Here is a 25,473-nt window from a genome sequence, read left to right on the forward strand (position 1 = left end):
GGATACTAACTTCTGGGTGAGGTTACCCCATTGCACCTTCACCTGCAGAACACCGCTGGCCAGGCACAGGAGGTTACACAGGGCAATACAGTCATCAGTGATACAGTCAGCAGCACCGGGGGAGGGAGAGCAGGAACATATATGTACACTACGTGTCACTACTGTAGCCACACACACAGAGTCCTGTCCCCGCACTCACTCACTACATATACCATACACACACACAGGGGCGGATCCAGAAGAAAATGATAGGGGGGGCACCATAGAAGGGGCAAGTACATTTGCGTGCGGCTTCGGTGCATGTGAGGTGGCGCTTCTTATACAATGCCCACAGTTGTAGCGCTCATTATGCAATGTCCACTGTACTGGTAGTGCCCCTTATATAGACCCCATAGTAGTGGTGCCCCTTATGCAATGCTCGTATTGCCCCCAGTAGCAATGTTGCCTGTAGTAATGCCCCCAGTCATTTAGCGCCCTAGTAGCTATGCCCCAGTGGTAATGCCCCTGCAGTTATGACCCCAGTAGTTTACACCCACCCCTTTAATTTAGCCTCCCAGTGGTAATGCCCCCTGTAGTTTGCCCCTTTGTAGTTGACCCCCAGTAATAATGTCCCCCAGTAGTTTGCCCCCAGTAGATGCCCCCCAGTAATAATGTCCTCCCAGTAGTTTGCCCCCAGTAGTAATGCCCCTAGGAGTTTGCCCCCAATAGATGACCCCCCAGTAGTAATGCCCCCAGTAGATGCCCCCCAGTAATAATTCCCCCAGTAGATGGCCCCCAGTAAAAATGTCCCCCAGTAGCTGCCCCAAGTAGTAATGCCCCCAATAGATGACCCCCCAGTAGTAATGCCCCCTGTAGATGCCCCCCAGTAATAATGCCCCCAGTAATAATGCCCCCAGTAGTAATGCCCCCCCCCAGTAGTAATGCCCCTTGTTGATGCCCCCCCAGTAGTAATGTCCCCCCATAGTTTGCCCCCAGTAGATGCCCCCGCTGCATTAAGGAAGATAAAAAAACTTCATACTTACCGAACCCCGTTCCCGCTTCCAGACTTCCTCCTGGCGTCCTCTCCTCAGCACTATGAGAGAGACGTCATGACTGACGTCTCTCCCATAGCGCACGCCGCACAGTGACAGCACCGGAAGCCGAAGCTCAGTACTGAGCTCCTGCCTCCGGCTGCCGCTGTGCAGGGAGACGGGCGCCCGCTGGTAACACAATCTCAGCGGGCGCCCGTCATCTCCATGTGCGGCGCTGGCGCCGGGGGAGAACGGGGGATGGAGGCCACAAATGACAGGGGGGCACGGGCCCGATTGCCCCCCCCCCTGGATCCGCCACTGCACACACATACCTGTCCTCACACTCACTACAGTGGCCACATACACATACCAGTCCCTGCACTCAGGTGGTCATTCCGAATTGATCGCTCGCAAGCAGTTTTTAGCAGCTGTGCAAACGCTATGCCGCCTCCCACTGGGAGTGTATTTTAGCTTAGCAGAAGTGCGAACGAAAGGATCGCAGAGCGGCTACTAAATAATTTTGTGCAGTTTCAGAGTAGCTCAATACCTACTCAGCGCTTGCGGAAGCGGCGTCTGGAGATCAGATCATCTCCAAGCGTCTGTTCTCCCTATAGCACCACCTCTCCCTATACTGTAAACGGGTCCCAGGTCACATCGACTCGGAAACCCATTCACACTGCACTTCAACCCGGAAAAACCCTGCTTCATTCACGGGTTGAAATACGGGAAACTGTACAATACCCCTTTTACGCTGCACCTTAACTCGGCAATATACCGGGTTATTTTGGCGATGTGAAAGGGGTATCATATTTGAAACGGGGAATGCACGTGTTCTGAAAAAAGGGCGTGACCACATAATAGTACCCCCAATTCAAATTACACTACACAGTAGTGTCCCTTACTCACATTACACCGCACAGTAATGTCTGTTATTCACATTACACCACACCGTAGTCCCCTTATACACGTTATGCCAGAGCGGTAACTAGGGGTGTGCCAGCGGTGTGTTGCACACAGTGCATCTGCACTAAGGGCGCATCCGCTGGCACACACATGGAGCCAAGCCGCACAAATGTTGCAGTGCCCGGCTATCTGGTTGAATGCTTCCGGCCCTGGCAGCTGTCAGCACAGTGATTGGACAGCTGCTGGGTGCCAGCCAGATGTAGAATTAATGTCAAAACATGATTGAGGGGGACGCCGTTGCTGTTTCTTGCACACAGCGCTAAAATGTCTAGTTACGCCACTGCGTTATGCCACACACTAGAGCCCCTTATTAACAATACGCTATACAGTAGTACCACTTCTATACATTATGCCACACAGTAGTGCTCCATACACACTGTGTGTGTGCTCTTCACGTTATGTTGTCATCTCTGGTACATGCTGGGACATAGGAGGGTCATCCCTAGTCAGACCTTTTTTTCACTAAAATAACCATCAGAGCTGCAACTAGACATTTTGGTACCCTGTGCCATCAAGAACATTGGTGCCCCCACCCCCCATATTTCAAAAAATTACAGTGTGCTCCGAAGGTGCGTGCCTTCAAAAATGGGTGTGGTCTTACTGGGTAGGGGTGTGGCTGCGCAATAGTAGACCCAATTTAAATTACGTCAAACTCTATTACCATCAGGAAGGTCACCTGAGCATGCTGCAGATACGGTACGTAGCAGATACGGTAAAAAGTGATGGGACCATTTTTGTAGTTTATTACATTCTACACACTGGAGGTGCAATCCAAATTTTGATCCGGTTGTCTGTCTGGGCGTTATCATTCACGCAACGCAAGCCACGCATCGGTAATGACGTCATTATGTCACCCCTCTTTTCATCCCCTTATGGGAGGTTTTTTACAATTCTAATTACGCAGTTTTTCTATTTCCCACCTGAAAAATACCTATGTTACATTTCATCTTCCTCGGGAAGTAAGAGAATTAGTGATGAGTGAGTGAGTGAGTGAGTGAGTGAGTGAGTGAGTGAGTGAGTCAGTCAGTCAGTGAGGCCTTTCACATGCTCACAGCGTCTATTCACCACTGCTCTGAGCAGTAACAGGAGCTTCCCAACTGCCCCCCCCCCCCTCCCACTGCGGGACACTACAGCCCGCGGTTGGGATAGTCCCAAAAAAGGGGACTGTCCTGCGAAAATTAGGACAGTTGGGAGGCATGGTTACACTAACTGCTGTGTGTGTCTGCAGTGCCAGGAAATGCCCAGGAGGGAATACAGGTACTGCCTCTGCTATGTGATTCTACCCCATGACCAGCTGGCACCCCTGGCGAGTGCAATCCTGGCCAAGGGTTAGATACGTCTCTGCCTGCTAGCCCTGAAGTGAATACCTTCTGTGACATCAAGAAGAGTTGTACTGCTGTGAACATCTGTATGCTGTAACCCCCAAGCAATACTTTCAAAGTGGAAGAGTCTTTTTTTAAGACTATTGAGCAATAAACATCTTGCCTTCAATAAAGCTACATCTGAATCCTGTGAAGAGCAGAATTGTGCCAAATGCAATCCCGTTCTCTGGTTGAGCCCGGGGTCACCTCTGCCAGTTCCGGTGCAGGTCTTGATCCATGGTGAGGGACCAGTGGAAACCAACTGACACCAATCAGGAGGTGTGGCCATAGCTCGTCTATGCATACATAGCAGTAGCAGTTCCATGTGTTGTTGTAGGAGCCTGGTGGTGGGGACTCCAAATAACCAAGAGGCTGTCTGCATGAACACCACCACATTAAATACCCCTTAAACAAATAACACCCCCTAAGCCCTTTATTAGCACAAAAGTTATGATTGACACCACAAATCAGAACATCTAATCTGCCTAGTAACAAAGGCTGTCACACTCAGCCAATCAGCAATGAAAACAGGATTCTATATCCTCAAGCCTAGTCAACTTGCGTCTACTCTTCTGTTTATAATATTTATATACCCCAGCCACTTAGTGTAACATAGTAACTAAGGTTGAAAAAAGACAATTGTCCATCGAGTTCAACCTATTTGTGGTCTCCTATGCACGATTATTTTGTATAAAATTATGACTGAAGTTGATGACTGCCGTTACGTTTTATCCCTCTTTTTTTATAATAACCATAGTGCGTGACTATGCCCCGTAACCCTGGATATTCTTATCCATTAGGAATTTATCTAACGCATTCTTACAGGTGTTGACTGAGTCGGCCATTACAACTCCCTCAGGCAGGGAATTCCAAACACGTATCGTCCTTACCGTAAAAAAGCCTTTACGACGTATTGTGCGGAATCTCCTCTAACCTGAGCGAGTGTCCACGAGTCCTCTGTGTTGATCTAACCAAAAACAGGTCCTGCGCAAGATCTGTATATTGTCCCCTTATATATTTGTAGATGTTGATCATGTCCCCTCTTTCTCTAATGTCCTAAGTGGATGCTGGGGACTCCGTAAGGACCATGGGGATTAGCGGCTCCGCAGGAGACTGGGCACAACTACAAAGAAAGCTTTAGACTACTGGTGTGCACTGGCTCCTCCCACTAAGACCCTCCTCCAGACCTCAGTTAGATTCTTGTGCCCGGCCGAGCTGGATGCACACTAGGGGCTCTCCTGAGCACCTAGAAAGAAAGTATATTTAGGTTTTTTATTTTCAGTGAGATCTGCTGGCAACAGACTCACTGCAGCGAGGGACTAAGGGGAGAAGAAGCGAACCTACCTAACAGGTGGTAGTTTGGGCTTCTTAGGCTACTGGACACCATTAGCTCCAGAGGGATCGACCGCAGGACCCGACCTTGGTGTTCGTTCCCGGAGCCGCGCCGCCGTCCCCCTTACAGAGCCAGAAGCACGAAGAAGGTCCGGAAAATCGGCGGCAGAAGACTTCAGTCTTCACCAAGGTAGCGCACAGCACTGCAGCTGTGCGCCATTGCTCCTCATGTACACCTCATACTTCGGTCACTGATGGGTGCAGGACGCTGGGGGGGGGCGCCCTGAGGGCAATAGATAACCCCTTGGCTGGCAAAATATACATCACATATAGTCCCAGGGGCTATATAGATGTAAAATTACCCCTGCCAGTATAACAGAAAAAGCGGGAGAAAGTCAGCCGAAAAGGGGGCGGGGCTTCTCCCTCAGCACACTGGCGCCATTTTTCCCTCACAGTTCCGCTGGAAGGAAGCTCCCTGGCTCTCCCCTGCAGTCTGAGAAAACTACAGAAGGGTAAAAAAGAGAGGGGGGGCACTAAATTTAGGCGCAGTATAGATATATATATATATATATGTTATATATATAAAAAGCAGCTATAGGGAAAACACTCATTGATAGTGGGATCCCAGTGTTATATAGCGCTCTGGTGTGTGCTGGCATACTCTCTCTCTGTCTCCCCAAAGGGCTTTGTGGGGTCCTGTCCTCTGTCAGAGCATTCCCTGTGTGTTTGCGGTGTGTCGGTACGGCTGTGTCGACATGTTTGATGAGGAGGCTTATGTGGAGGCGGAGCAGATGCCTGTAAATGTGATGTCACCCCCTGCGGGGTCGACACCTGAGTGGATGGTGCTGTGGAAGGAATTACGTGATAGTGTCGACTCCTTACATAAAAGGTTTGACGACATACCTAATGTGAGACAGCCGGCTTCTCAGCCTGTGCCTGCCCAGGCGTCTCAAAAACCATCAGGGGCTCTAAAACGCCCGCTACCTCAGATGGTTGACACAGATGTCAACACGGATACTGACTCCAGTGTCGACGACGATGAGACTAATGTAACTTCCAGTAGGGCCACACGTTACATGATTGAGGCAATGAAAAATGTGTTACACATTTCTGATGTTACCCCCGGTACCACAAAAAAGGGTATAATGTTTGGAGAGAAAAAACTACCAGTAGCTTTTCCTCCATCTGAAGAGTTAAATGAAGTGTGTGAAGAAGCGTGGGCTTCCCCTGATAAAAAGATGGTAATTTCTAAGAGGTTACTAATGGCGTACCCTTTCCCGCCAGAGGATAGGTCACGCTGGGAAACATCCCCTAGGGTGGATAAAGCGCTCACACGCTTGTCGAAGAAGGTGGCACTACCGTCTCCGGATACGGCCGCCCTGAAGGAATCTGCTGATAGAAAGCAGGAGGCTATCCTGAAATCTATATATACACACACAGGTGTGATACTGAGACCGGCTATTGCTTCAGCCTGGATGTGCAGCGCTGCTGCTGCGTGGTCAGATTCCCTGTCAGAAAATATAGATACCCTAGACAGGGACACTATTTTGCTGAACGTAGAGCATATAAAAGACGCACTTTTATACATGAGGGATGCACAGAGGGATATTTGCCGGCTGGCATCCAAAATTAGTGCAATGTCCATTTCTGCCAGGAGAGGGTTATGGACTCGGCAGTGGACAGGTGATGCAGATTCCAAACGACATATGGAAGTTCTGCCTTATAAGGGTGAGGAATTGTTCGGGGATGGTCTCTCGGACCTCGTTTCCACAGCAACAGCTGGGAAGTCTACATTTTTGCCCCATGTTCCCTCACAACCAAAGAAAGCACCGTATTATCAGGTACAGTCCTTTCGGCCCAATAGGGGCAAGCGGGTTAAAGGCGCGTCCTTTCTGCCCAGAGGCAGAGGTAGAGGGAAAAAGCTGCAGCATACAGCCAGTTCCCAGGAGCAAAAGTCCTCCCCCGCTTCCTCAAAGTCCACAGCATGACGCTGGGGCTCCACAGGCGGAGCCAGGTACGGTGGGGGCCCGTCTCAAGCATTTCAGCAAGCAGTGGGCTCGCTCACGGGTGGATCCCTGGATCCTTCAAATAGTATCTCAGGGGTACAAACTGGAATTCGAGACGTCTCCCCCCCGCCGTTTCCTCAAATCTGCCTTGCCAACCACTCCCTCAGGCAGGGAGGCAGTGTTACAGGCAATTCAAAACAAGTGATAGTAAAGGTGCCCCTACTTCAACAAGGAAGGGGTTACTATTCCACAATGTTTGTGGTACCGAAACCGGACGGTTCGGTGAGACCCATTTTAAATCTGAAATCCTTGAACACATATATCAAAAAATTCAAGTTCAAGATGGAATCGCTCAGGGCGGTTATTGCGAGCCTGGACGAGGGGGATTACATGGTATCACTGGACATCAAGGATGCTTATCTACATGTCCCCATTTACCATCCTCACCAGGAGTACCTCAGGTTTGTGGTACAAGATTGTCATTACCAATTCCAGACGTTGCCGTTCGGTCTCTCCACGGCTCCGAGGGTCTTTACCAAGGTAATGGCGGAAATGATGATACTCCTTCGAAGGAAGGGAGTTTTAATTATCCCGTACTTGGACGATCTCCTGATAAAGGCGAGGTCCAGAGAACAGTTATTGGTAGGGGTAGCACTATCTCGGGAAGTGCTGCAACAGCACGGCTGGATTCTAAACATTCCAAAGTCACAGCTGGTCCCTACGAGACGCCTGCTGTTCCTAGGGATGGTTCTGGACACAGAACAGAGAAAAGTGTTTCTCCCGGAGGAGAAGGCCAAGGAGCTGTCATCTCTAGTCAGAGGCCTCCTAAAACCAAAACAGGTGTCGGTGCATCACTGCACGCGGATCCTGGGAAAAATGGTAGCTTCCTACGAAGCGATTCCATTCGGCAGGTTTCATGCAAGAACCTTTCAGTGGGACCTGTTGGACAAGTGGTCCGGATCGCATCTTCAGATGCATCGTCTGATAACCCTGTCTCCAAGGACAAGGGTGTCTCTGCTGTGGTGGCTGCAGAGTGCTCATCTTCAAGAGGGCCGCAGATTCGGCATACAGGACTGGGTCCTGGTGACCACGGATGCCAGCCTTCGAGGCTGGGGAGCAGTTACACAGGGAAGAAACTTCCAAGGACTATGGTCAAGTCAGGAGACTTCCCTGCACATAAATATTCTGGAACTAAGGGCCATTTACAATGCCCTAAGTCAGGCAAAACCCCTGCTTCAAAACCAGCCGGTACTGATCCAGTCAGACAACATCACGGCAGTCGCCCATGTGAATCGACAGGGCGGCACGAGAAGCAGGACGGCGATGGCAGAAGCCACAAGGATTCTCCGATGGGCGGAAAATCACGTGTTAGCACTGTCAGCAGTGTTCATTCCGGGAGTGGACAACTGGGAAGCAGACTTCCTCAGCAGACACGACCTCCACCCGGGAGAGTGGGGACTTCATCCAGAAGTCTTTCAAATGATTGTAAACCAGTGGGAAAAACCACAGGTGGACATGATGGCGTCCCGCCTAAACAAAAAGCTAGAAAAATATTGCGCCAGGTCAAGAGACCCGCAGGCGATAGCTGTGGACGCTCTGGTAACACCGTGGGTGTACCGATCGGTTTATGTGTTCCCTCCTCTTCCTCTCATACCAAAGGTACTGAGGATAATAAGGAGAAGAGGAGTAAGAACTATACTCATTGTTCCGGATTGGCCAAGAAGAGCGTGGTATCCGGAACTTCAAGAGATGATGTCAGAGGACCCATGGCCTCTACCGCTCAGACAGGACCTGCTGCAGCAGGGACCCTGTCTGTTCCAAGACTTACCGCGGCTGCGTTTGACGGCATGGCGGTTGAACACCGGATCCTGAAGGGAAAGGGCATTCCGGAGGAAGTCATTCCTACGCTGATAAAAGCTGGGAAAGAAGTAACCGCGAACCATTATCACCGCATATGGCGAAAATATGTTGCGTGGTGTGAGGCCAAGAAGGCCCCGACGGAAGAATTTCAGCTGGGCCGGTTCCTGCACTTCCTACAGTCAGGGGTGACTATGGGCCTTAAATTGGGTTCCATTAAGGTCCAGATTTCGGCTCTATCGATTTTCTTCCAGTGAGAATTGGCTTCACTACCTGAAGTTCAGACTTTTGTTAAGGGAGTGCTGCATATTCAGCCCCCTTTTGTGCCTCCAGTGGCACCTTGGGATCTCAACGTGGTGTTGGATTTCCTAAAGTCACATTGGTTTGAGCCACTGAAAACCGTGGATTTAAAATATCTCACGTGGAAAGTGGTCATGTTGTTGGCCTTGGCGTCGGCCAGGCGTGTTTCAGAATTGGCGGCTTTGTCATGTAAAATCCCTTATCTGATTTTCCATATGGATAGGGCAGAATTGAGGACTCGTCCCCAGTTTCTCCCCAAAGTGGTATCAGCTTTTCATCTGAACCAACCTATCGTGGTGCCTGCGGCTACAAATGACTTGGAGGCTTCCAAGTTGTTGGATGTAGTCAGGGCCCTGAAAATTTATGTTTCCAGGACAGCTGGAGTCAGAAAGACTGACTCGCTTTTTATCCTGTATGCGCCCAACAAGTTGGGTGCACCTGCTTCTAAGCAGACTATTGCTCGCTGGATCTGTAGTACGATTCAGCTTGCACATTCTGCGGCTGGACTGCCGCATCCTAAATCAGTAAAAGCCCATTCCACGAGGAAAGTGGGCTCTTCTTGGGCGGCTGCCCGAGGGGTCTCGGCTCTTCAACTTTGCCGAGCTGCTACTTAGTCAGGGGCAAACACGTTTGCTAAATTCTACAAATTTGATACCCTGGCTGAGGAGGACCTTGAGTTCTCTCATTCGGTGCTGCAGAGTCATCCGCACTCTCCCGCCCGTTTGGGAGCTTTGGTATAATCCCCATGGTCCTTACGGAGTCCCCAGCATCCACTTAGGACGTTAGAGAAAATAAGAATTTACTCACCGGTAATTCTATTTCTCATAGTCCGTAGTGGATGCTGGGCGCCCATCCCAAGTGCGGATTGCCTGCAATACTTGTATATAGTTATTGCTTAACTAAAGGGTTATTGTTGAGCTATCTGTTGAGAGGCTCAGTTGTTATCATGCTGTTAACTGGGATTTGTATCACGAGTTATACGGTGTGATAGGTGTGGCTGGTATGAGTCTTACCCGGGATTCAAAATCCTTCCTAATTGTGTCAGCTCTTCCGGGCACAGTATCCTAACTGAGGTCTGGAGGAGGGTCTTAGTGGGAGGAGCCAGTGCACACCAGTAGTCTAAAGCTTTCTTTGTAGTTGTGCCCAGTCTCCTGTGGAGCCGCTAATCCCCATGGTCCTTACGGAGTCCCCAGCATCCACTACGGACTATGAGAAATAGAATTACCGGTGAGTAAATTCTTATTTAATCTCCTCTTTTCCAGTGTAAACATGCCTTGTCTTGTAAGCCTTTCCTCGTATTCCAGCGTCTCCATACCCTTAATTAGTTTGGTCGCCCACCTTTGAACCTTTTCTAGCTCCAGGATATCCTTTTTGTAGTAAGGTGCCCAGAATTGTACACAGTATTCGAGGTGTGGCCTCACAAGTGATTTATATAACGGGAATATAGGAGGTCATTCCGAGTTGTTCGCTCGCAAGGCGATTTTAGCAGAGTTGCTCACGCTAAGCCGCCGCCTACTGGGAGTGAATCTTAGCATCTTAAAATTGCGAACGAAGTAATCGCAATATTGCGATTACACACCTCGTAGCAGTTTCTGAGTAGCTTCAGACTTACTCGGCATCTGCGATCAGTTCAGTGCTTGTCGTTCCTGGTTTGACGTCACAAACACACCCAGCGTTCGCCCAGACACTCCTCCGTTTCTCCGGCCACTCCTGCGTTTTTTCCGGAAACGGTAGCGTTTTTTCCCACACGCCCATAAAACGGCCTGTTTCCGCCCAGTAACACTCATTTCCTGTCGATCACATTACGATCGCCAGACCAATGAAAAAGCCGTGAGTAAAATTACTAAGTGCATAGCAAATTTACTTGGCGCAGTCGCAGTGCGGACATTGCGCATGCGCATTAAGCGAAAAATCGCTGCGATGCGAAGAGTTTTACCGAGCGAACAACTCGGAATGAGGGCCATAATACTCTCGTCCCTAGCATCAATTCCCCATTTTATGCATGCTAATATCTTATTAGCCTTCTTTGCTGCAGTCCTACTTTGGGTACTACTGCTTAGTTTGCTATCTATGAGGACACCTAAGTCCTTTTCCAGTACAGAATCCCCTAATTTTACCCCATTTAGTAGGTAGGTGTTATTTTTGTTCTTGTTACCACAGTGCATTACCTTACACTTGTCTGTATTGAAGCGCATTCTCCATTTCGCTGCCCAAGCTTCTAATTTAAGTCGTTTTGAAGCGACTCAGCATCCCCATCCGCATTTATAACTTTACACAATTTGGTATCATCTGCAAAAATTGACACCATGCTCTCTAGACCTTCTGTTAGGTCGTTAATGAAAATATTGAACAATAGCGGTCCTAATACTGAGCCTTGCGGCACACCACTTAGCACTTCAGTCCAAGTTGAAAAAGATCCATTAACCACAACGCGCTGCTCCCTATTATCTAACCAGTTTTTGACCCAAGTCCATATTGTGCTTCCTAGTTCTGATTCTTGTAGCTTGCAGATAAGTCTACAGTGTTGTGTTGAATGCTTTGGCAAAATCTAAAAAGATTACATCCACCTCTTTACCCTGATCTAGGTTTGCGCTTACTGTTTTATAAAAGCCAAGTAAGTTGGTTTGACAGGATCTATCCTTCATAAACCCATGTTGATTCCTTTTAATGACCTTATTGACTTCAAGGAACTTCTGAATACTATCTCTTAGAATACCTTCCAATACTTTCCCCACTATAGATGTAAGACTAACTGGTCTATAATTACCTGGTTCAGCTTTACTTCCCTTTTTGAATATAGGCACTACTTCCACTATACGCCAGTCTTTGGGAACCATACCTGATATTACTGAATCCTTAAAGATCAAAAATAGCGGTTTTGCAAGTTCAGAGTGAAGCTCCATTAGAACCCTTGGGTAAATACTAGTGATGTGCACCGGAAATTTTTTGGGTTTTGTGTTTTGGTTTTGGATTTGGTTCCGCGGCCGTGTTTTGGATTCGGATGCGTTTTGGCAAAACCTCCCTGAAAATTTTTTGTCGGATTCGGGTGTGTTTTGGATTCTGGTGTTTTTTTTTACAAAAAACCCTCAAAAACAGCTTAAATCATAGAATTTGGGGGTCATTTTGATCCCATAGTATTATTAACCTCAATAACCATAATTTACACTCATTTCCAGTCTAATCTGAACACCTCACAATATTATTTTTAGTCCTAAAATTTGCACCGAGGTCGCTGGATGACTAAGCTAAGCGACCCAAGTGGCCGACACAAACACCTGGCCCATCTAGGAGTGGCACTGCAGTGTAAGACAGGATGGCACTTCAAAAAATAGTCCCCAAACAGCACATGATGCAAAGAAAAAATAAGAATTTACTCACCGGTAATTCTATTTCTCGTAGTCCGTAGTGGATGCTGGGTACTCCGTAAGGAGCATGGGGTATAGACGGGCTCCGCAGGAGACTGGACACTCTTAAAAGAAAGATTAGGTACTATATCTGGTGTGCACTGGCTCCTCCCTCTATGCCCCTCCTCCAGACCTCAGTTAGGGAAACTGTGCCCGGAAGAGCTGACATTACTAGGAAAGGATTTGGAATCCCGGGTAAGACTCATACCAGCCACACCAATCACACCGTACAACTCGTGATAACTATACCCAGTTAACAGTATGAACAATAACTGAGCCTCTCTCAACAGATGGCTCATACAATAACCCTTTAGTTAAGCAATAACTATATACATGTATTGCAGAGAGTCCGCACTTGGGACGGGCTCCCAGCATCCACTACGGACTACGAGAAATAGAATTACTGGTGAGTAAATTCTTATTTTCTCTGACGTCCTAGTGGATGCTGGGTACTCCGTAAGGACCATGGGGATTATACCAAAGCTCCCAAACGGGCGGGAGAGTGCGGATGACTCTGCAGCACCGAATGAGCAAACTCAAGGTCCTCCTCAGCCAGGGTATCAAACTTGTAGAATTTTGCAAAAGTGTTTGAACCCGACCAAGTAGCAGCTCGGCAAAGTTGTAAAGCCGAGACCCCTCGGGCAGCCGCCCAAGAAGAGCCCACCTTCCTCGTGGAATGGACTTTTACTAATTTAGAATGCGGCAGTCCAGCCGCAGAATGTGCAAGCTGAATCGTGCTACAGATCCAGCGAGCAATAGTCTGCTTTGAAGCAGGAGCACCCAGCTTGTTGGGTGCATGCAGGATAAATAGCGAGTCCGTTTTTCTGACTCTAGCCGTCCTGGAAACAAAGTTTCAGGGCCCGGACTACGTCCAGCAACTTGGAATCCTCCAAGTCCCTAGTAGCCGCAGGCACCACAATAGGTTGGTTCAAATGAAACGATGATACCACCTTAGGGAGAAATTGGGGACGAGTCCTCCATTCTGCCCTTTCCATATGGAAGATCAGATATGGGTTTTTACATGACAAAGCCGCCAATTCTGAAACACGCCTTGTCCAAGCTAAGGCCAAAAGCATGACCACTTTCCACGTGAGATATTTTAGCTCCACGGTCTTAAGTGGCTCAAACCAGTGGGATTTTAGGAATCCAACACACGTTAAGATCCCAAGGTGCCACTGGAGGCACAAATATGCAGCACCCCTGTAACAACGTCCGAACTTCAGGCAGTGAAGCCAGTTCTTTTTGAGAGAAAAAGGGATAGGGCCGAAATCTTGGCCTTTATGGATCCTAATTTTAGGCCCATAGTCACTCCTGACTGTAGGAAGTGCAGGAATCGACCCCCCTGGAATTCCTCTGTAGGGCCTTCCCGGCCACACACCAAGCAACCTATTTTCGCCATATACAGTGAAAAAGTCTTGCTGTCACGTCTTTCCTAGCCTTTATCAGCGTAGGAATAACTGCATCCGGAATGCCCTTTTCCGCTAGGTTCCGGCGTTCAACCGCCATGCCGTCCAACGCAGCCGCGGTAAGTCTTGGATCAGACAGGGTCCCTGTTGCAACATGTCCTAACTGAGAGGCAGAGGCCATGGGTCCTCTGAGAGCATTTCTTGCAGTTCCCGGTACCGAGTCCTTCTTGGCCAATCCGGAGCAAAGAATATTGTACATACTCCTCCGTTTATTACAATTCTCAGCCCTTGGGTCTGAGAGGAAGAGGAGGGAATATATAGACCGACTGGAACACCCACGGTGTTACTAGTGCGACCACAGCTGTCGCCTGAGAGTCCCTTGACCCAGCGTAAAACCTTTTTTATCTTTTTATTGAGGTGGGACGCCATGTAGTCCACCTGAGGCAGTTTCCATCAATTTGCAAAACTGCGTGAAGACTTCCTGATGAAGTCACCACTTTCCCGGGTGGAGGTCGTGTCCACTCCCGGAATGAACACTGCTGACAGTGCGCTTACTTGATTCTCCGCCCAGCAAAGAATTCTGGTGGCTTCTACCCTCGCCACCCTGCTCCTTGTGCCGCCCTGGCGGTTTACATGAGCCCCTGCGGTCTTACTGGATCAGAACCGCTTGACTTAGGGCGTTGTATATGGCCCTTAGTTCCAGGATATTGATGTGAAGGCAAGTCTGTTGGCTTGACCAACGACCTTGGAATTTTCTTCCCTGTGTAACTGCCCCCCACCCTTGGAGGCTTGCATCCGTGGTCACCTGGACCCAGTCCTGAATGCCGAATCTGCGGCCCTCGAGAAGGTGAGCACTCCGCAGCCACCACAGGAGAGACACCCTGGCTCTTGGGGATAGGGTGATTAACCGATGCATCTGAAGATGTGATCCGGACCACTTGTCCAGTAAGTTCCATTGTCCTTGCATGGAACCAGCCGAAGGGGATGGCTTCGTATGATGCCATCATCCTTCCCAGGAATCGAGTGCAGTGATGCACTGACACCTGTTTTGGTTTTCAATGGATTCCTGACCAGTGTCATGAGCTCCTGAGCTCTCTCTATCGGGAGATAAACCCTCTTCTGGTCTGTGTCTAGGATCATGCCTAGGCGAGGCAGATGAGCTGTAGGAACCAACTGCGACTTCGGAATATATAGAATCCAGTCGTGTTGCCGTTTCACTTCCAGAGAAGGTGATACGCTGTCCAGCAACTGCTCTCTTGATCTCGCTTTTATGAGGAGATCATCCAAGTATGTGATAATAGTGACACCTTGCTTCCGCAGGAGCACCATCATATCCGCCATTACCTTGGTGAAATTGGTAATGACAATCCAGTACCGCAATTCTGAGGTACGCCTGATGAGGTGGATAAATGGGGACACGAAGGTATGCATCTCTTATGTCCCGATTCATTTCAGGCTTGCAATGACCGCTCTTAGCGATTCCATCTTGAACCTGAACCTTTTCAGGTATATGTTCAGGGATTTTAATACAATATGGGTCTAACTGAACCGTCTGGTTTCGGGATTATAACATGGTCGAATAATAACACCCTCTTGTTGAAGGAGGGGACCCTTGACCACCACCTGTTGAAGATACAATTTACGAATTGCAGTTAACACTGGCTCCCTCTCTTGGGGGGAAGCCCGCCGGGTCCTCGGTGAGGGGGCATCTTCTCACAGTCCAGCCTGTATCCCTGCGATACAATTTCTATTGCCCAGGGATCTAACAGGGAGTGAACCCACTTGTGGCTGAACTTACGAAGGCGTGTCCCCACCGGGCCTAGCTCCGCCTGTGGAGCCCCAGCGACATGCGGTGGATTTTTGTAGAGGCCGGGGAGGACTTCTGTTCCTGGGGACTAGCTGTGTTGTACAGCTTCTTTCCTCTGCCCCCGGCTCTGACAAGAAAGGACGCACCTCAGACTTTCTTGTTTCTTTATTCGAAAAGCTGCATTTAATAATGTCGTGCTTTTCTAGGCTGTGCAGGAATATAAGGCAAAATATCAGAATTACCAGCTATAGCTGTGGAGACCAGGCCCGAGAACCTTTCTCCACACAATCCTCAGCCTTCCATATGCCTCTTAAGTCGGCATCATCTGTCCAATGTATATTCTACAGGACAAGTCAAGCAGAAATCGACATAGCTTTTGTCTCTAGGACCCAGTATACTCATGTCCCTTTGGGCATGCTTTATAATTATATATCTATCACTTAAGACAGCATCTTAAAATATTTATATGCATACTAGGGTCTCAATCTCTGCTGATAAGGTACCTGTCCACGCTGCCACAGCGCTATAAACCCATGCCGACACAATCGGTCTGGGTAGTATACTAGAATGTGCACACTATCTGCAGGATCCCTGAGAATAGCTAGTGCAAACAGGACACCCAAGGGGAAGATTCTCAACACATCCTGGCCCTAGTGGGGAAAGGATACAGCCTGAGAATTCTCTTGTGGGAAGCTGCCGTCTCTTGTCTGGAGATTCCCGCTCTTTTTCCTCATGAGAGGAGGGAAATTTACCTCAGCATTCTCCCCCTTAACATGTGTACTCTCGTGTCAGGGACAGATGAGTCATCAGTGATATGCAAATCATCTTTTATTCCAATAATCATATATTGAATATCTTTTAGCCCTCTTGGCTGTAACTTTGCATTATCGTAGTCGACAGTGGAGTTAAACTCTGTGTCGATACTTTGTTATTTTGGATAGTGAACATAGAGAGACTCTGAAGGACTCTGTGACATAGGGACAGACCAGGGTAGATTTCCTTTCTGTTCCCTAACCTTTTGTGCAATAATTTTACCTCAGCACTTACACATATCCAAACAGGTGTCGGCGTTGTCGACGGAGACACCCTCCCACACAAATATCCGCTCTATCACCTCCTTAGAGGAGCCTTTTACCTCAGACATGTCGACACACGCGTACCGACACACCACACACACAGGGGATGCTCTATTTGAAGACAGTTCCCCCACCAGGCCCTTTGGAGAGACAGAGAGAGAGTATGCCAGCACACACCACAGCGCTATATAATACAGGGATGTACACTATACTGAGTGATTTTTCCCCTATAGCAGCTTATATACACAGTTTTGCACCTAAATTTATGTGCCCCCCCTCTCTTTTTTACCCTTTGTGTACCAGGATACTGCAGGGGAGAGCCTGGGGAGCTTCCTTCCAGCTGAGCTGTGAAGAGAAAATGGCGCCGGTGTGCTGAGGAAGAAGGCCCGGCCCCCTCAGCGGCGGGCTTCTGTCCTTTTATGTACTTTAATGGCGGGGGTTAATGCACATATACAGTTTATCAGACTGTTTTATGTGCTTTTCGCCAAGTAAGGTAATCTAATTGCTGCCCAGGGTGCCCCCCCCCCCCCCCCAGCGCCCTGCACCCGTCAGTGACCGGAGTGTGTGGTGTGCTAAGGGAGCAATCGCGCACAGCTGCAGTGCTGTGCGCTACCTTAATGAAGACCGAAGTCTTCAGCCGACGATTTTCAACTTCTCTTCGTTCTTCTGGCTCTGCAAGGGTGGACGGCGGCGCGGCTCCGGGACCGGACGACCGAGGACTGGGCCTGTGTTCGATCCCTCTGGAGCTAATGGTGTCCAGTAGCCTTAGAAGCCCAAGCTAGCTGCAAGCAGGTAGGTTCGCTTCTCTCCCCTCAGTCCCACGTAGCAGTGAGTCTGTTGCCAGCAGATCTCACTGAAAATAAAAAAAACTAACAAATACTTTCTTTTCTAGGAAGCTCAGGAGAGCCCCTAGGGTGCATCCAGCTCTGGCCGGGCACAGATACTAACTGAGGTCTGGAGGAGGGGCATAGAGGGAGGAGCCAGTGCACACCAGATATAGTACCTAATCTTTCTTTTAAGAGTGCCCAGTCTCCTGCGGAGCCCGTCTATACCCCATGGTCCTGACGGAGTACCCAGCATCCACTAGGACGTCAGAGAAAAAGAGGTGCAATGTGGTAGCTGTGTGACTAAGCTAAGCGACCCAAGTGGCCGACACAAACACCTGGCCCATCTAGGAGTGGCACTGCAGTGTCAGACAGGATGGCACTTCAAAAAATAGTCCCCAAACAGCACATGATGCAAAGAAAAAAAAAGAGGTGCACCAAGGTCGCTGGATGGCTAAGCTAAGCGACCCAAGTGGCCGGCAAAAACACCTGGCCCATCTAGGAGTGACACTGCAGTGTCAGACAGGATGGCACTTCAAAAAATAGTCCCCAAACAGCACATGATGCAAAGAAAAAAAAAGAGGTGCACCAAGGTCGCTGGATGGCTAAGCTAAGCGACCCAAGTGGCCGACGCAAACACCTGGCCCATCTAGGAGTGGCACTGCAGTGTTAGACAGGATGGCAGATTTAAAAAATAGTCCCCAAACAGCACATGATGCAAAGAAAAAAAGAGGTGCCTGACTTAAACAAACCACCTCACCATCAGAATCCTCCTTGTCAATTTCCTCCCCAGCGCCAGCAACACCCATATCCTCATCCTGGTGTACTTCAAAAGTGACATCTTCAATTTGACTATCAGGAACTGGACTGCGGGTGCTCCTTCCAGCACTTGCAGGGGGCGTGCAAATGGTGGAAGGCGCAACCTCTTCCCGTCCAGTATTGGGAAGGTCAGGCATCGCAACCGACACAATTGGACTCTCCTTGGGGATTTGTGATTTAGAAGAACGCACAGTTCTTTGCTGTGCTTTTGCCATCTTAACTCTTTTAAGTTTTCTAGCAGGAGGATGAGTGCTTCAATCCTCATGTGAAGCTGAACCACTAGCCATGAACATAGGCCAGACCCTCAGCCGTTCCTTCCTTACTCCGTGTCGTAAATGGCACATTGGCAAGTTTACGCTTCTCCTCAGACGATTTTGATATAGATTTTTGGGTCATTTTACTGAGCTTTATTTTTTTGGATTTTACATGCTCTTTACTATGACATTGGGCATCGGCCTTGGCAGACGACGTTGATGGCATTTCATCGTCTCGGCCATGACTAGTGGCAGCAGCTTCAGCACGAGGTGGAAGTGGATCTTGATCTTTCCCTATTTTACCCTCCACATTTTTGTTCTCCATTTTTTAATGTGTGGAATTATATGCCAGTAATATATCAATAGCAATGGCCTACTACTATATATACTGCGCACAACTGAAATGCACCACAGGTATGGATGGATAGTATACTTGACGACACAGAGGTAGGTAGAGCAGTGGCCTTCTGTACCGTACTGCTATATAGTATATACTGGTGGTCAGCAAACTGTGCAAAACTGAAATGCACCACAGGTATGGATGGATAGTATACTTGACGACACAGAGGTAGGTAGAGCAGTGGACTACTGTACCGTACTGCTATATATATAGTTACACTGGTGGTCAGCAAACTGTGCAAAACTGAAATGCACCACAGGTATGGATGGATAGTATACTTGACGACACAGAGGTAGGTAGAGCAGTGGCCTTCTGTACCGTACTGCTATATAGTATATACTGGTGGTCAGCAAACTGTGCAAAACTGAAATGCACCACAGGTATGGATGGATAGTATACTTGACAACACAGAGGTAGGTAGAGCAGTGGACTACTGTACCGTACTGCTATATATATAGTTATACTGGTGGTCAGCAAACTGTGCAAAACTGAAATGCACCACAGGTATGGATGGATAGTATACTTGACGACACAGAGGTAGGTAGAGCAGTGGCCTTCTGTACCGTACTGCTATATAGTATATATTGGTGGTCAGCAAACTGCAAAACTGAAATGCACCACAGGTATGGATGGATAGTATACTTGACGACACAGAGGTAGGTAGAGCAGTGGACTACTGTACCGTACTGCTATATATATAGTTATACTGGTGGTCAGCAAACTGTGCAAAACTGAAATGCACCACAGGTATGGATGGATAGTATACTTGACTACACAGAGGTAGGTAGAGCAGTGGCCTTCTGTACCGTACTGCTATATAGTATATACTGGTGGTCAGCAAACTGTGCAAAACTGAAATGCACCACAGGTATGGATGGATAGTATACTTGACGACACAGAGGTAGGTAGAGCAGTGGACTACTGTACCGTACTGCTATATATATAGTTATACTGGTGGTCAGCAAACTGTGCAAAACTGAAATGCACCACAGGTATGGATGGATAGTATACTTGATGACACAGAGGTAGGTAGAGCGGTGGCCTTCTGTACCGTACTGCTACATAGTATATACTGATGGTCAGCAAACTGTGCAAAACTGAAATGCACCACAGGTATGGATGGATAGTATACTTGACGACACAGAGGTAGGTAGAGCAGTGGACTACTGTACCGTACTGCTATATATATAGTTATACTGGTGGTCAGCAAACTGTGCAAAACTGAAATGCACCACAGGTATGGATGGATAGTATACTTGACGACACAGAGGTAGGTTGAGCAGTGGACTACTGTACCGTACTGCTATGTATATAGTTATACTGGTGGTCAGCAAACTGTGCAAAACTGAAATGCACCACAGGTATGGATGGATAGTATACTTGACGACACAGAGGTAGGTAGAGCAGTGGCCTTCTGTACCGTACTGCTATATAGTATATACTGGTGGTCAGCAAACTGTGCAAAACTGAAATGCACCACAGGTATGGATGGATAGTATACTTGACGACACAGAGGTAGGTAGAGCAGTGGCCTTCTGTACCGTACTGCTATATAGTATATACTGGTGGTCAGCAAACTGTGCAAAACTGAAATGCACCACAGGTATGGATGGATAGTATACTTGACGACACAGAGGTAGGTAGAGCAGTGGACTACTGTACCGTACTGCTATATATATAGTTATACTGGTGGTCAGCAAAATTCTGCACTGTCCTCCTAGTATATATATACTACAATGCAGCACAGATATGGAGCGTTTTTCAGGCAGAGAACGTATAATACTGGTGGTCACTGGTCACTGGTCAGCAAAACTCTGCACTGTCCTTCTACTATATAATACTGCTGGTCCCCATTCCCCACAATAAAGCAATTAGCACACTGAGCACAGATATTTGCAGCACACTGAGCACAGTCAGATATGGAGCGTTTTTCAGGCAGAGAACGTAGATATTTGCACTTGCAGCACACTGAGCACAGATATTTGCAGCACACTGAGCACAGATATTTGCAGCACAATTTGCAGCACACTGAACATAAAAACTGAGAGGACGCCAGCCACGTCCTCTCACGATCATCTCCAATGCACGAGTGAAAAATGGAGGCGACGCGCGGCTCCTTATATAGAATACGAATCTCGCGAGAATCCGACCGCGGGATGATGACGTTCGGGCGCGCTCGGGTTAACCAAGCAAGGCGGGAGGTTCCGAGTTGCTCGGACCCGTGCAAAAAAAGGTGAAGTTCGGGCGGGTTCGGATCCCGAGGATCCGAACCCGCTCATCACTAGTGAATACCATCGGGACCTGGTGACTTATTAATCTTTAAATGTTTTAATCGGTCACAGACTACTTCCTCGCTTAAATAAGTACCTATCAGTGGGATATTCTCATTATTGAGATTATGTGTTAGTCCCTTAATTGGGTCCTCTCTAGTAAATACTGTTGAAAAAAACTCATTTAGTTTGTCCGCTATGTCATTATCATTTTTGCTTAAGACTCCCAACTTGTCTTTTAAAGGGCCTATACTCTCCTTCTTTAATCTCTTGCTATTAATGTATTTAAAGAATTTTTTGGGATTCGCTTTGCATAAGTTGTTCACTCCTTACTGCCATATCCTTATTGATCTATTTCAACAAAGTCCCTCCATGAAATACCTTTCTAGTACGTTTTATACCCAGTTCATGTAACAGTCATGATAATTATAACGTTAATTAATCAAATAAGCAAGACACAGTGATGAGTGTAATGCCGACGTCTATCCACCAACCTATATATTTATGTATGTTTTATAAATCTAATAACTTTATTTCATCTTTTCAAGGTCTTGCTAATTACTCGTCCGGCGAACTGAGACAATGGAGACATTCCGTGGAAAAGTTGTTTCTGATGGTTAGTATTGCTTAAATCAAAAATAAAAATTAGAAAACATTTTATTTAAAATATATTCTGTACAATACGGAGACCCGACTGCTGTTATTCATGTAGATAGGAATAATGTCAGTGTTTTCATATATATGTATTTGTAAAATAATTTTTTATTAGGTCACAGATTCAGAAGTTTTCTTATCAACAGTTACGTGTATAAAGAATAATGATAGTAGTATATCAGAGATATGAAGAATAATACCATTGTCACTAGATCTCAGACTTAACATGACAGGAACATAAATAATATATAACCTGGGGTAGAAATAACTGTTAAAGAAAAAAGTTGTACTGTACGTAATATTACTGATTTGTTTAGTATGATAAAAGGCCCCAGACAGGAAGTTACAATCAATATTAAATAATACATTTAAAAAAACACTATCTGACCCCTATCCAACTCCTACCCAAACCCTAGAAAACAAACAAATACCAGGTCGGCGCTTGAAAATCCAATAATACTGCCAAATATAATAAAACAATTTATTTAGCTAGCAAAAAAATATAAAACACAAAAAGAAACATAGAAAAATAAAAACTAATAATGGACCACAATAATATATAACACATAAAACTTGGGTGTAATTACACCTCAGATAATAGCATATATATGCCTATAATAAAAACATATAGGAGTGGGTCACCGGTTTTCACCTATATAGCTTTCAATATACTGGATTCTAAGTTGTTCAGTCTCTCACAGTTCAGAAAGAATATGTCCTCCGGCTAATAACTTCAGCCTCTGTAACCATATATGTAAAGTATAATTTTCCACGTGATGGATATGATATGAAAGAACCGTACGGTTTCAATTACTCACTGAATCGCTGTCCTTGCTTTCCTATGCACGGTGGGTAATGCAAAGCCGCTCTCTATCACCCTTTACACGGGTGAGACATCCGTCGGCGGCGCCCGCAGGGATGGATGTTTTCTTTAACACAGCACAGAGTTGGTAAGCTAAACTGCCGTGTATTATCCCTGATTGGAAATAGCCATGCTCAGCAAGACAGGCTGATGGTGTGAAAAATTGTGAAGAAATGAAGAGTCCGGTCTCTTCACAAGCAGGCTGATTGCCGGCAACAGGTTACAGACAACTTGATATTATAGAACAGCAGGTGTATTTCTCCTGTGAGCACTTGGATGGTCTCGGTGATATTCTCAGTGACCCGTCCTCTCTGTGTCCTCAACGCGTTTCTCCGCACCCCAGGCGGCTTCTTCAAGAGGCAAAGTATTCCCTTCTGAGCACTTTCTATCTTTTATACCCTGTGCTTTGTAATTAGTGGGAATAGGTGTGTACAAAATCACAGCAGGTGCCTCATTTATCAATCTCTTACAAGGCTAGGGGTTAGCTCAGGGAATCAGTTAATAAGGTCCATTATATAAATTATTATAGTTCTACCTATAATAATAATATATATAACCTAATACAATTTAATCATAATAATTAATATAAAAGAAAAAATGTGTTGCTAAGCGGACAGAACAAAATACTACATAACTCCATCAGTCTGTAGAAATCCATAGTGCCACCTGTTTAAAAGCACATATATCTCATGGAGGATAGAAATATATTCATTACATTACTTTAATCACAGTAATGGCATAACCATAAAGTAGTGAAGCACCTAGAATACTTAAGGTGTTATTTAATAAATGTTGTATTAATATAGAAAAACCTTTAGAATCAAAATAATTAGCCAAAACACAACATAATATTATAAAAAAATATTATAAAAAAAAAAAAAAAAAATTATAAAAATATATATACACACACCCGCCCTTTAATAGTATAATGCCTATAGATCTATATAGCGGGGCCACAAATTAACCATATAGTAATATAATTATTTGAATTCATTTAAAAGAATACTTTATAATCCGGAACCAGAGATCTCAAATTGGAAATGTTCTATAGCTGAGCAACCAAAAACGCGATCAGACCTGATAAATGACATGCCTCTAGCTGTATAGAGGCAATGCCAAGTAAGATCGCGGTTATGGGAGCCAGCAATGTACATTGGATTAGCCACATCAATCAAACCATATAGCAGAAGCCAGTGAACTATCGTTTAATCAGTGCACAGGCATGGTCCGCTCTCACTCTCACCCACATGTGGGATCGGGACTGAGAAGATGAATCTAACCAACATGAGAAATAATAATAAACATAGATAAAAATGAATCTAAATGAATTCTAGATCGATTGTTTCATTCAGCCCTTGTGGTTTCAGTGTCTGTAATTTCCAAATCCATGCAGCTTCTTGACGACAGAGTGTTCTAAATCTATCTCCACCTCTGGGGGTAACCTTAATTTGTTCAAGCCCAATTATTTGGAGACAGGCAGGATCATTAGCATGAGCTTCTGCATAGTGACGAGAGACACTATGATTCATAAAGCCCCTGAGAATATTTCTCCTATGCTCCATAAAGCGTAATTTAAGTGCCCTAGTTGTTCGCCCAACATAATAAAGCTGGCACGAGCACCGCAATAAATACACTACAAAATGCGTACTACAATTAATAAAGGTTTCTATTTTAAATTCCTTTTTTGAAGCAGACGAGGAGATATATTTGGTTTTATTAGCAACGTGAGTACATGTTGTACACCTGTTGTGATTACACCTAAAGAAACCGACTACCTGTGAACCCACTAATGTTTGTTGCTTACTCGTCTCAGTATCATCACGCGACCTCTTAAAAAAGCTAGGAGCCAGTATGTTTCTAAGATTCTTTGCCTTTTTAAATATAATCGTAGGATTTGTAGGAAGAGAAGTACTCAAAACCGGATCAGTTAACAGTAACTTATAATTACGTTTAATTATGCAAGAAATTTTATTTGCTTTTACATTATATTTGGATTTAAAAGCCAATTTATATTCATTGATTTTATGAGTTTTTTTCTTATCATTTTTGGATCTAGAGTTCTCAATAGGTTTTTTTTATTATTATAGGGAGATCTTGTGCCCTTATATTACATGAATTTTCATTCACATCTCCAACCTCATTATCTAGTGATATATTATTTATCTTAAGAATATTCTCCCTATTCAATGTTTGTGAATAAGCAATAGCCTCTTCTAATATGCCTTCAGGATAGTCACGTTCCCTTAAGGAAGTAATAAGTTCTTCAGCTTGTTCAGCAAATGTACAATCTAGTGTACAATTACGTCTAATCCTATACAGTTGACTTTTGGGTACATTATTTAACCAGCTTTTCTTGTGATTACTCGTATATGGAATATAGCTGCAGGTGTCAACCCTGCAGTACATCACTGGATTGACTCCTGGCTCCCCGGTCTACCGAAGTTTAGACTTACATAGGGCAAGATTTATTAAAGCTTGGCGAGAGATAAAGTAGAATGGGATAAAGTACCAACCAATCAGCTCCTGCTTTTTTTTTCAAGCACAGCCTGTAACAGGGCAGTTAGGAGGTGATTGGTTGGTAGTTTATCTCTCACCACAGTTTCTCTCTCCAAGCTGATAAATCTCCTCCACAGTCTATTAACAGATTATTGTGTCGTTCTTTCTTTCACTGATACCCAGAGGACATATGGAAATTCCGCCAGCAGCTTTCTACATATGAAGACTCAGAGCTGAGGTTGATATATGAGTATCTGGAAGAAGATCTGATGTACGTTGTGGAGATTATAGCTGAGGACATTATAAGGGAGCTAAGCTCTCGGAACATCCTGAATGCTGAGGTAAGTGGATTATAGACCATTGAGGTTGGTC

The 25,473-nt window shown here is 46.2% G+C and overlaps 1 protein-coding gene across 1 annotated transcript in view; it reads left to right on the top strand.

Annotated features, from left to right (window-relative positions):
* LOC134980794 (uncharacterized) overlaps positions 1 to 25,473 on the top strand; it is a 377,631-nt gene that overhangs the window by 100,066 nt on the left and 252,092 nt on the right. The window contains exons 14-15 of the mRNA XM_063947760.1: positions 21,669 to 21,705; positions 25,285 to 25,442. Of these exons, the coding sequence (XP_063803830.1) occupies positions 21,669 to 21,705; positions 25,285 to 25,442 (195 nt within the window). The remainder of the gene's footprint in view (positions 1 to 21,668; positions 21,706 to 25,284; positions 25,443 to 25,473) is intronic.

The sequence above is a fragment of the Pseudophryne corroboree genome, chromosome 12 (genome assembly GCF_028390025.1).
Source record: "Pseudophryne corroboree isolate aPseCor3 chromosome 12, aPseCor3.hap2, whole genome shotgun sequence".
In the NCBI taxonomy this organism is placed as follows: domain Eukaryota; kingdom Metazoa; phylum Chordata; class Amphibia; order Anura; family Myobatrachidae; genus Pseudophryne; species Pseudophryne corroboree.